Source organism: Mustela nigripes, chromosome 10, assembly GCF_022355385.1.
Source record: "Mustela nigripes isolate SB6536 chromosome 10, MUSNIG.SB6536, whole genome shotgun sequence".
In the NCBI taxonomy this organism is placed as follows: domain Eukaryota; kingdom Metazoa; phylum Chordata; class Mammalia; order Carnivora; family Mustelidae; genus Mustela; species Mustela nigripes.
In genome coordinates, this window is record NC_081566.1 from 35,089,917 (window position 1) to 35,102,578 (window position 12,662).

Genomic DNA, 12,662 nt, shown 5'->3' on the forward strand with positions numbered 1-12,662 from the left:
CCAAGTGTTCCCAGTGCCATTCCATCGCCTTCTCTAAGCTCTGAGTTCTGAAGAGCCCCACAGCTGTCCTGGCTTGGGGTATACCAGATGGTGGGGGAATGTGGACAGCGTGCGGAGGAAGGCTGATAGAACTGTGCCCGGCTGTAGTTTCTCTGACCCTGCAGCTGCTTTCGTGGGAGCACGGGAGGCCCTTCTCCAGCTTCAGGCCAGGCTCCCAGAAAGCCTGTTCAAGAATCTAGGGGACGATTCAAGGACGGCAGAAGGCAGTCCTCCAGCTCGGTGGCCACTGGGCTCCTGTTGCCGGGGCATCATGGCCCAGAGCAAGATCAGCAGCAGACAGGAGCGAGACTGCCCAAGGGCCACTAAGAACTTTGTTTCCCTTTCCTTCTATGCTCTCAGTTCTGTGAGGATTTAAGTTCTTGAGTGGTACAAGGCTTTGGCCCAAGACAAACACTGAAACTTCTGAAATAAAACTGTACTCCTTGAATCTGCTTGATAGGATTCACCCTTAAGGCTGGGCCCCTGAAGGCTAAATGTCAGTAATCCTGATGGGAGAGCAGATGTGTAGGGCCCCTGGGAACATGGCCAGCCCTACATGGCTTCCCATCTCCCTTTTCCACAAAGCCAGGGTGTATGTCCCCAGGCTCTGGGGAGCTACAAGAACTGTAGCTGTCTCTCATCCTACCCCTTTATTTCCTTTTTTGAGCATTTTCTTTATCATTGTCAGCGCTGAAAACCCATGACTGGTGCCCACTCGCATGCTGGGAACCTCTCAGGGTATAGCACCCAGGACCAGCTAGGGACGTCCTCAGACTTGGTTTTGAAACAATCAGGAGATGCTGAAAAAGTCTCAAAGCATTTCATCTTTATTTTTTTAAAAAACAAACACCCCCCACCCCAAAACAGAACAAAACAAAATCCATTGACTCATCCATGCCAAGCTACACTTCCCAGAGGAAGCGTGTCAGCAGATTCAAAGGAACAATGATAGAATCCCATGATACCAAAATGATTCAAACGTGATGCTTTAGAGGCTGACATCCTGAGCTGAAACAGTCACGGGTCACCATCTGGCCCGATTTGGGGCCCTTCTTTCTTTTTTAGCTTATTTGTGTGGTGGCAGAGGAGGGGAGACTCTCTCTAGTCAACAGGCAGGCAGGCTTCTCCTGTTATAGAAAAATGATGACAGTCTAGGCACGACTTAGCGGTTGGTGAGCTATATTAAGAATCATATTCTCTCCTTCAAAGTCTAGACGATGTATTTGTGGCTCTGGCTTATCTCAGGGGTTATGGATCTCAGGAGCCAAAGCTTTTAGTCCTTACATGGATGGGTTCATTGTGACGCTTACAAACTTACCTCACTGAAATTAGTGGGCATACTTGAATAGACACTTGGAAAGGGTTACCCCTAATCGCATTATAGTTGAAGGCCAGGTTTGGAGGTAAATTCCTTTAAATTCCTGGGATTCAGGAAATACAGTTTGAAGATGAAAGCGGGACATGTTCAACTGAGGGTATGAAGAATATTCTTGAAAACGGGGAGGCTGATCCTGGCAGAGGACAACTCTTCCTTGATGTGCTAGTTTCTCGTCTTATCTTGTCCCTCTCTTTATTTGGAGACTTGAGGTTGTTCATATCACAGATGACTGCAGTGGCTCTGCGTGTAGTTAAGTTACAGCACTCTACGGACCAGTCATCTCCAACATGATGGGAGACCTGGAGAAAAACATGTTCTGTCCGCCTGGCTCAAAAGTTCAGTACTTTTCCTTCATTCTCAAAGGAGAAAAAAGTATCCAGAGGCAGTCCAGAATGATCGTTGCCACTTTTCCAGCTTCCATGCTGAGGACAACCAACAACAGATGCATGAGAAATAATTAAAAGCTTTCCATGGTTCACTAAACCAATAGGAGCATTGTTAGGAAAGCTCAGCATTTATCAGCTGCTATTTAAAATTTAGCATTTAACTTTAATTATGCCTACTTAGGAATTAGGCAAAACAGTGTTTCAACACGACCAGCTGCTGCAGATCCAAACTGTTTCGTGGTTGAACTTTTTATTTAATCATTTGTTCTGTTGCTTTTTGATCATGCAACAAACCCCATTCTTAACAGATTAAAGGTCAAAAAAGTTAGGAGTATAATGACATTCGCCAGCTAACCCGTCTGTCCCAAACCCTCTTAAGACACCGAAGACTCAGGACACCTGGGTAGCTCAGTTGGTCAAACATCAGAGTCTTGATTTCAGCTCAGGTCATGATCTCAGGATTGTGAGATAGAGCCCCGCATCAGGCTTTAAGCTGGACATAAACCTGCTTAAGTTTCCCTCTGTCCCTCTACCCCTCTCCCCTCTCCCACTGCTCTCTCCCTCTAAAAAAACCCAAAAGTCAAAAACCAAAGCCAAGAAAACCCCCCACTGAGGACTAAAGCATGCTCCTATAGTCATACACTAAAGTCTTCTGGAGAAAAGCCATACTACACCCTCTCTTCCTTCAGAGTGTCTGAGGGACAGAAACAGAATCTTTTAAGTCACAGTTAAGGTTCTGGCTGTATTTTTCACTATTATCAAGGTGCCAAGTGCTAGACCAGATGTCCTCACATAATCCTCCTCTGATTACCCTTTCTCAAAAAGGAGAGATTAGAGATCATGTGGGTCTGGGGCACCTGGGTGGCTCAGTGGGTTAAAGCCTCTGCCTTCAGCTCGGGTCATATTCCCAGGGTCCTGGGATCGAGCCCCACATTGGGCTCTCTGCTCAGTGGTGAGCCTGCTTTCTCCTCTCTCTGATTGCCTCTCTGCCTACTTGTAATCTCTGTCTGTCAAATAAATAAATAAAATCTTTAAAAAAAGAAAAAAAAAAGAGATCATGTGGGTCAATTTAAAAGAAGACAAGACGTGAGCACCTTCCTAGTGCACGGAGGGAAGCGAACCCCGACCACCTGCACACGACTGACAGCGTTACAGCCGGTGCACTGAGCATCATGAGGACGTGGGCCCGCCCATTTGAAGCTGACATTCCAGTAAAGGAAACCACGATAGCCTGTGATGAATGAACAGATCAGTCACTGGGAGGTAGGAAAGAGTCTGATACGAGGAGCAGGTATTAGCTGGATTAGCCAATGTCCCATGTTGGGGGGCAAAAGAATGACTCTAGGAATAAGGTAAAACAAAACTTCCTACCCACTCTTTTCATGGTGGCAATAGCAATTCAGAAACTCCACTGATTCGTTCAACTTAAAAATCAGTAGAAGCCAACTCACTTGAGCTGTTTAATTGAAATGACCAGAAAAGGGGCGCCTGGGTGGCTCAGTGGGTTAAAGCCTCTGCCTTCGGCTCAGGTCATGATCCCAGGGTACTGGGATAGAGCCCCACATGGGGGGGGGGGGGTCTCTGCTCAGCAGGTAGCCTGCTTCCCCCACCCCTCTGCCTACTGTGATCTCTGTCAAATAAATAAAATCTTAAAAAAAAAAAAAAAAATGACCAGAAGAACAAAAATGGCTGCAGAGCCATTCAGTGACTGCTAGGGAGACAGCCTGAATCTCTGCACGAACTCTGATCCAGTTCAGTCACTCTGCTATGGGCAGGGATCCAAGTGACAATTTAACAGTGGCTGATAAAAGGGGGCACCGGGTAACAGCTTCTAAAAATGACAACTTGCCCTAAACTTGAAACCAATTCATCAACCTCCCCAGATCCATCTGGTACAACAGGCTCGTTTTAAAGCAGCCCACTCTCCCTAAACCTGACTCGGCTGCGGAAGACGGCGCCCCAGCCAGCCCGATGACTCTGCTCTGCGTCACTCTCCAGGTTGCCAAACCTAGGCAGAAACACATCTATCCGCCTTCCCAGAGCTTTCTAGAATTTGTATGGCGTCAGAGTTGTCTACAGCCTGTCCTCGGCCTGGTTCCAGGAACCTAAATCTATCTACTCAATGCACTGAAACGGACCACGTGACCACCGCAGCCACGGACTGCCTCCTCTCCCCGCGGCAGACGGCGTGGGCTGACCCAGGAGATTGCTTCCGACAAACACATCCTGGTTCTGGGCACGGCAGATGTGTCTGGGGCAGCCGTCTTTTTTAACACTGTTTGCTTAAGAGCAGGTCTTCCACACTGATAACAACGGGCAAAACAACCCCGACACGTGCTCTGCCGAGATAACGTGGCGGCTGCTTGCGCTGCTTCTCTGTGGGGCCGCGGGCTCAGCAGGAGCTGGAGGGACGTGGAGTGTGGGTGTGTTCCCACTGCCTTCGGTAAACCCGGAGCGAAGGAAGTGATTCAAGTTTTAAAATGTGCCATTGCTCAGGCACCAGAAGCACCAGGATGTGCCCTTTTCAAGAGGCCAAGGCCTCAGTCTGAACCCTTATGCCCGCGGCCAAGGCCATGCTGTGGACATCGGGTCACTCTCCGTTTTCACAGCCCATGCTGTGGAGACCAGAGTACTTCTGAGGCAGGAGTTCCTTCAGTGATGTGCCCCTGGCATTTCTCTTCTTCTGGTTACGGTGTTGCCCGGCGATCTTATGATCTCTGACCTTAAGGAGCTCGCAGACTAAGTTCTAGAGTGAAAATGGAACTGGGCCATCCTGGGAATGGTGCTGAAGAAAGCAACGGTCTACCTCAGAGAGGCCGCTCTGAGGACCAAGCTCGGGCACACTCTTGGAGGAGGGTGGAAGCAGAGGGGAAGGACACAGTAGCACTGAGTTTTGAGTTACTGTGCCTTCTCCGCCCTTCCAAGGAAGACATCTGGCTAGCAGTCAGCTTTACTGTCAGCCCTCGCTGAAATCTTAGCAGAGAAAAAGAAAGGATGTTCAAGCGAAGGAAAAGGAAATGGTTGACAGCCGGCACCTGGATTGTCTTATAGCTGAAGTTCACTCAGCACCTAGGGGGCAGTCTTCGGCTTAAATGGCCGGTGGGGAGACTGTGGCATGCTGAAGCGGCAGAGGGCTGGGGAGAGAGGAGGGTGGGCTGTGGGCCATGGTTAGGTTTCTCAGAGAGTGATCACTTTTATAGGGAAGAAGTCCATGGAAATGCAGCAAGTTGGCTGGTCTCCAGGGTTCCGAGAAACTCGGGAACTGAAGTTTACCTGCTGCTTCTCCCTTAACAGTCATCTGAGGCAAAGAAGCTGCTTTATGCTCCCTGGAGACAGGGGTGAGGTGGGGTTGTAAAGTGATACAGAGGACTTAAGTTTTAAAACCAGTGCTTGGTAAAGGGCTAGGATAGCTATAAAATGCCTTTCCCAGGAAACATATCAGAAGCAGAAAAATCATAAAAATAATAACAACATAAAATTAAAACAGCACACATCACAGGATTGAAAGAAATGAGTCATTGAGAAGCAGTGACACCACTTTTTCAAGTGACTAAGAACTTCCAGAACCTTCCCCTGCCTCATATTCTGCCGAGCTCTTTCACCTGGGATGAGCCCACAGAACAGCCTGCTGGGGCAAGAGGGCTAGCTTCGGCTCTCATCCAGAACCACGGCTGTGTCCCAAGCTACCCCTCTGGAACAGAGGCTGAGGGGGATGAGAAGTGACGAGTGGCCAGGATACACTTCCCGGGGCACCTTGTATCTTGAGAAAAAGGGACTTAAACCAGTAGCAGCATACGTAAGGTGATGTACATCTGACGACAATAACGAAGATGCACTGACCTATAAAAAGTCATTTAATGTACATTCCAGGATGGCCAACACAGGCTGGTTAGGTAATTAGCCCTTGAAGAGTTCTGTTACATCATATAAAAATGTTTTGCCTTGTTAAAAAAAAAAATCTAGTCTAACAAAAACATATCCGCCAATGGGCCTGTATTTTTTCCCCCATGTTCAGGTCTGCAAGATAATTAAAAATACAAACATATACATCTCTGAGCACAGCACTGTCCATTAGCTAATGAGTTTCGGCAGTACACTGCACAGAGGTATACCACCACTGGTTTCGGACATTAAGTTAGCTTTAAGCTTATTGGCTATTCCGACAACTGGAGGCAGCTTGGAACCCAGTCCCTGGAAAGCGTTTGCAGGATTTACCACCCGTTTGCCTGATACCTTTTCGATGGTGACAGGTCTGGGCACAGACTTACTAATCCAAGGATGTCTCAGTGCTTGAGCTGGGGTCAAACGGGCAGAGGGGTCCCACTGAAGGCACCTTTTCAAAAACTCTACAAACAAGTAGTCATCACATCCCTTCAGTGCTGTCACCCAGTCTTTGCTGCCTGGGGGGCCCCGCTTTTTCCCCCTACGTGAGCGACCCCCCACAAGCACGACCCTCCCATCTGCCTGAGTAGTCACAGAACAGTAGCGAGGTAGGCCCTTGGAGTTAATGAAGTACTTGGCACGTTTGGATTGCTCCAGAAGTTTCGGTGGTGGCATCCCGAGCAGCTCCATCATGCAGGCCAGCTGGTCTCCCTCATCCTCTCCCGGGAAGAGAGGCTGTCCTGTTAGAAGTTCTGCAAGGATGCAGCCAAAACTCCATATGTCTATAGGCGTGCTGTAGCGGCTCCCTAAGATGATCTCGGGAGCTCTGTAGAACCGAGACTGGATGTACGTGTAAAGCTTCTGGTATTCGAAACAGCTGGACCCGAAGTCAATGACCTTGGTCGCACTGCGCCCGTGGTGCTTTAGGAGAATGTTTTCTGGCTTCAGGTCACAGTGAATGATCTTATTTTTGTGGAGAGCATCCAAGGACTGCAAGATGGATTGGGCAAACTTGCGAACTAACTGGACGCTAAAACCCTGAAACTTGTTTTTTTTAATGAGCTCATAAAGGTCTATGCTCAGCAATTCGAAGGCCATGCAAACGTGGTTCCGGAAGGTGAAACTTTCCAGCATGTGGATGACATTCATGCTCCCAGTTTTGTCCTGCTTTTTAAGATGCTCCAGAATCCGGATCTCCTCAGCGGCTTGCCGATGGAAGCGCTTTTCATTGCGCACCATCTTCAGGGCCACGTACTGTCGAAGTTTGTGATCGTAGACCCGGGCCACCTGCCCAAAACTGCCCTTGCCGATAATCTTCAGCACCTCGTATCGATAAGCTAGATGGTCACGAGGCACGTGAATATAGGCCCCGTCTGCATCGTCATAGCCACCGTTATTGGGCCCGCCGATCACTCCGTGTCTTTTTTTGGCATTTGGGCCCACGAAGTAAATCTCGGGGTAGTTGACGATCTCCAGCTTCTCGTAGGCAGTCAGGTGGTGTTTGTACTGCTTCAGGGCTTGCTCGGGAGTCAGGGGCACTGCTTTGGATGTTTTGGCAGAACTGCTGGCTTTCATCGCATTGGAGCTATCTGAACTTTTACCCTGAGAGGCGGCAGGAGAGCACTTTTCAGAGTCGTTGATGCCATCTGTCTGAAGAGTATCAGATCTTCTGTTGCCAAATTCTTGAAACAGCTGTTCTACCTTCACCTCACCTCCGCTCAGAAAGCGCTGAGTATGATCTCTGGTTAACTGCTCGGTGGTGATCTATGGAAAAGAAACATGAATGTGATGGTGAAGCCACTAAAAATAGGGGAAGGATGAAAGAACCTGTCCCCGGCCGGAACCACACCAGAACTGTCCAGTCACATAGGTTACAATTACCCAAAAAGTGAGATGAGAGGCAGGAGTCAACAGAGACTTGTGTCATACCGATCTTCAGACCCCCGGAGTACAATTGGCCACCTCAACCCCCAGTATAGGCCTTGCTTTGTTTAAGAACAAACGGTCTTCTTACCAAACCCTAAACATGCTAAGTTCCTTCTAATAGGTCTGTCTTTCCAGTGAGAGTCTTCTTACCCAACCCCCCTCATCCTGCACTCCTTCAAGTTCCAACTCAAGTCCCCTCCCTTCCATCTGGAACTACTCCAAGCCCAGGCGAATTAACCTCGTATCTTAACTGTAGCTTTTCAAGTCTGTACCACGTGATCTGGCATTTGATTATACACAGACTGTCTCCTATTGTTTACTGTTTTGAGTATCTCACCAATTCTTAAGGGCATACATCAGAATATGCATATTAAAGTGTTCTGTTTAAAAAAAAAAAAGAGGAGAGAAAGAATCCATGAAGGACCAGGCACTATTTGAACCCAGGTCTTCTGTCAGTCCAGCACCCTTCCCACAGACACAACTTGGCACTGGGTTCTACTAGCACTTCTACTACTCTCCACTAGGGCTGAATCATGGCTGTGGCCTGGAATCAAGCAAAACCTCATTATCTACTCCCAGGCCCCCCTCAAAAATGACTGAATGCTTGCAGTTCAGCTCACTGAATCACAAGAGTTCTAAGCCTAAGAGAATTCCTGAGATCCTCTGGGCCAATTCTTTATGCATCTGATGAGTAACAGTGAGAATCCAAGGCCCGGGGAGGGGTGGGGGAAGTTCTGCTAAAACTTTCCTATAGAGATAGTGTCTCTCTTCTGCGTCTCTAACCTACACCTACACCCATTCTTCCAAGGAAAAGCCTATGTGATAAAGGCACTTTACTCTTTACACTTGAATTTGCTTAACATTCTCCTTCAAGAAACCATAACTCACTGAAGAAAGCTCTACTTATTCCTCTGAGATGAAATATAATTCTATGAAATTAGATGGAGGAAAAGAAAAGCAAAAAAGAGAAATACAAAAAAATTACACACACACACTAAGGAAAATTCAAGATGGTGCTAGAAGGAAAGAAGAAAACAAATGAAAAGGTCATGATCCAAAGTGGCCATATCCTTAAAAAACAGAATTTTAATATAACCTAAGAAAACAGCACAAAGCCTATTATCTAAATAACAATATAAAAGAGAAAACATAAATAGCAGCAAAAAAAAAAAAGATGAAACAATTTAAGTGTTGGCCAATTTTATATACAGCTGTAGTTTTTAAGAGCCGGACATTCACTCCTGCCTGCTCCTTTCAGGTAATTTCTATCAATTTGAACATTTAGGGAGTCCTGTAGTTACAAAAACCGGGTGGTACCTGATAGCACACAAAAGTGAGGCAAGCGATAAAACTGTAGCCACACTTTGGCAAGCAGTGTTTGAATAAAGAGATGATATATGCACCGAGAAAAATCTCTGATACCATAATGGAGAACTATCACTGGTCAAGAAAATAAAACAGGCCTGCAGACAGAACCTAAATACCTTGCTAAGTAGTAAATATTACACAACATGTTTCTTATCAGTAAGAAGTCAAATGACTCTTTCTGTCCTCAGGGCTGAAAAAACAGAAGAGGGTCCCATCCGTCTCTCTGGTCACAGGAACCCTCACTGTTCACTATTACAAGTGCTTTAAAAAAAAAAACAACCCACAAATAAACAAGAAACAAGGGTTCTCAAGGAACTATAATCCAGGAGGCGATGGGTTTGGCAGAATGAGGGAATTAAAATTCTTTGGTTTTAGGGAGATTTACATAATAAAAGCGAAACTCCGCTTGCATCCCAGACGGTTTTCCTTAAAATTTTTACACCTAACTTCAGTGCTTCTACATATTTACTGTGAGTCACGTGCTGAAGAAGAGAGAGGTCTATGGGAGTCCTGGCTATCCTGCTTAAAAGCTTTAAGTCCCTGGGCAGGTTGCTTGACCTTTCGCCCAGTTTCTTAGCCTTAGTTTCTTTATATATAAAATGTGCATAATAATACCAATTTGCAGGATGCTGTGTGAACCAAATTATAATTAATAATATATGTGAATGACACTTACAAGCTATAAAAGATTTTACAAACACTGGTAATAATTTGGCAAAATTCTCAATATATCAAGGCTTAAACTATGTGCCTTCTCTTTGCCCTTTCAGTTTCTCTCTTCTCTCTGTGGGACCTCCTTCCATATCTCCAGTCCCCCTCCAGCAGACATCTGGCACTAAATAGGTCTCCCGTCTCCTGCAGCATGATAGCCCCCACAACAGGCCTTCCTTTAGGGTGCACGGAAATCCCACACCCACTTTCTCTCCCAGCAAGAAACCTGCTTTCAACTTGCTCTACAATTTAAGGTGTCACCTCTTCAAGTTACTAGAACTTTAACAGATCAATGCCTTAACCCAAAGGAATGACCCTCCAGAACCGAGGTCACCAATGACAAGCTGGTAGGAAAGGGATTTGAGGGTCCATCCCTGGGTATTTTACCAACTCTGCCTACATGTAAGGCTGTGCCGGCTCTGGAGGTCTTCATTTCTGTTTGTGATAAAGAGAGGGTCTCAGGCACAGAACATTAATATAAGAACAGAAATTTAATTTGCATCGAACTACTACAATAAAATTAGGGATGTTGTTTGGATTTCCTGACTCTGGTTTTTCCTTGAAGTGAGCCTAAATCTCACTCCGTGTAAACTGAGTCTCAGTTTGCCCTCTGGAACTACACAGAAGTGTCCAAATTTCATGTAAAAGTCCTTCACATCCTTGAAGGGGGCTGTCCCACCCCCACCATTTTTCCCTGGGCTCATCAACCCACCACATCCTCTCCCTTACAGGGTTGCTTGGTTGCTTCCTATCCTATTCACACTCTCAACGTGGGCTGCACTGCATGTCTCTCTGGAAGTGTGGCTCCCGGGAAGAAAACCATGCTCCAGGTACAGTCCACTCTGGATTTTCAAGGTCTGAGTCTCCAGTGAATCTGAAGAATTACAGGAAGGAGTTTTTCCACACAGGGAGGGGTTCTCTTCTTAGGTTTCTTTCCTTTCCTGTACATAACTCAAATACTGGCCTGAATCAATCATGTATCAAGACTATTGTGCTATAAATAAAATCTTCCTTTCATTGTTCTAGGAGAATCTACAATGTGCATGCATGTTAAAGTATAATAGTTATAAAATACTACATATTTCTAGTCTTTAGTTATAATCACAATAACTGAGCAATACAGATTATATACTAATTATTTTTATAATTATGTAATTATCCCACAGGGACAGATAATGCCAGATTAATCATGTTTTGTTTAAGAATGCTTCACATATGCTGTTAACTTGAAGGGCTCTTGACATTTCAAATAGAATCCTCAGCTGTGTTAATAGAGTCTTGAAGATCTTGTTGAGAAGTTCTGAGAAGGCATATACTTCTCATCCAGACAGGAAACACTCCATTCTCTTTCCCTAGCTCTTGACCCTAAATCTGCAACACAAAACTTAACCCAATAAAAGCCTATATGCAGATGGTTTATGGTATACAATGAGAACATAAGAACATCTTGGATAAACAATGAAGCCTAAAGGCTTTGTGAAAACAGCAACAGGGTCTGGGGATGGAGTCATGTCAGAAGGGTCTTTCCATGTCAACAGAGGTCAAAGAGCCTATATTTCAGCAAAGTATGCAGAGACACCATTACCTTCGAATGAAAGTCCTATGTCCTCAAAATGGTTACTCTGTATATTATACATTAAGAAATTCATTTTGACCCTGAAACATACCATTTAATTGACCTGCTGGGAGATGATTAGCATTGGCTAACTCTAAATTGAAGTTAAAATGAACTCTTAAGTCACATGTTAATGAACCAGCCCAACTGCAAAAAGTTTCCCACAGAGACATGCTAATGGGCAGCCAGTAACCAAGAAAACTGATGGTCAGATGGACATTGCGGAGGGGATGTGCTATGGTGAGTGCTGTGAACTGTTTAAGACTGATGATTCATGGACCTGTACCCCTGAAACAAATAATACATAATACATTATATGTTAATTAGAAAAACAAAACAAAATAAAAAACCAAACTGAGGTCAACCAGAGGAGTATGAGATTCTGGAGCTCTGAGAAGTTTTTCACATATTAAAGAAACAAGCTTGCTGAGAATGGAAAGGAAACTTACTGTACTCCAGAGAACAGGTTAAAAATAGGGTGACCAGCCTTCTAAATATATTTAGCCAATACTCTGTAATATTATTAGCCTCAGAACTAGTGAAAAGATTGACTTTAATAGCAAAAGCTGACAAAAAGTTGGGGAGGGCTATGAAAAATGCATGCAATATTTTTTGGAATATAGAAACAATTTGAGGTCTTAGATGCAGAAATGTGAAGGAGAAATTACAAACTAGTATATTCAGTTATTCAATTCGTTCATTAGATGATATATACAGCAAATGTTAAAGTCACGGGATAGCTTTTCCCTATCCTGGAACTTGTCCAAACCCTGTTCTCCCTACTACTCTGTGTACGCTGAGGGAATATGAATTAATTTTTTTATTACCTTAAGTAAAACAGTGTCAAAAGCTAAATGTCTGCAAGCTCCAGAATGATTAAATTCATCAAAAACAAAACTGTACTGTTCAAGTTTTATTTATGGTCCATAAAGTGATTCTCTGTAGCATACTAATAAGCTAGGACTGCATTTCTCTCTTGCAGGGGAAAATAGGTACGGATCTATGAATTCAGGGGTATTTTCGATTTCTGGTTTTTGTTAAAATGAGTTTTTACAACACACAGCCTATATCCTTCTATAACAAAACAAACATTCCCTCGATAAAAGAATGTTTATAGCAGCAATGTCCACAATAGCCAAACTATGGAAAGAACCTAGATGTCCATCAACAGATGAATGGATCAAGAAGATGTGGTATATATACACAATGGAATACTATGCAGCCATCAAAAGAAATGAAATCTTGCCATTTGCGACAACATGGATGGAACTAGAGCGTATCATGCTTAGCGAAATAAGTCAAGCAGAGGGATGCCTGGGTGGCTCAGTTGGTTGGACGACTGCCTTCGGCTCAGGTC

At 44.9% G+C, this 12,662-nt stretch overlaps 1 protein-coding gene across 1 annotated transcript in view; it reads right to left on the bottom strand.

The window, feature by feature from the left end:
- Positions 1-850: 850 nt before the first annotated feature.
- DYRK3 (dual specificity tyrosine phosphorylation regulated kinase 3) overlaps positions 851-12,662 on the bottom strand; it is a 14,975-nt gene continuing 3,163 nt past the window's right edge. The window contains exon 3 of the mRNA XM_059413031.1: positions 851-7,449. Coding sequence (XP_059269014.1) covers positions 5,875-7,449 — 1,575 coding nt within the window. The 3' untranslated portion in view covers positions 851-5,874. The remainder of the gene's footprint in view (positions 7,450-12,662) is intronic.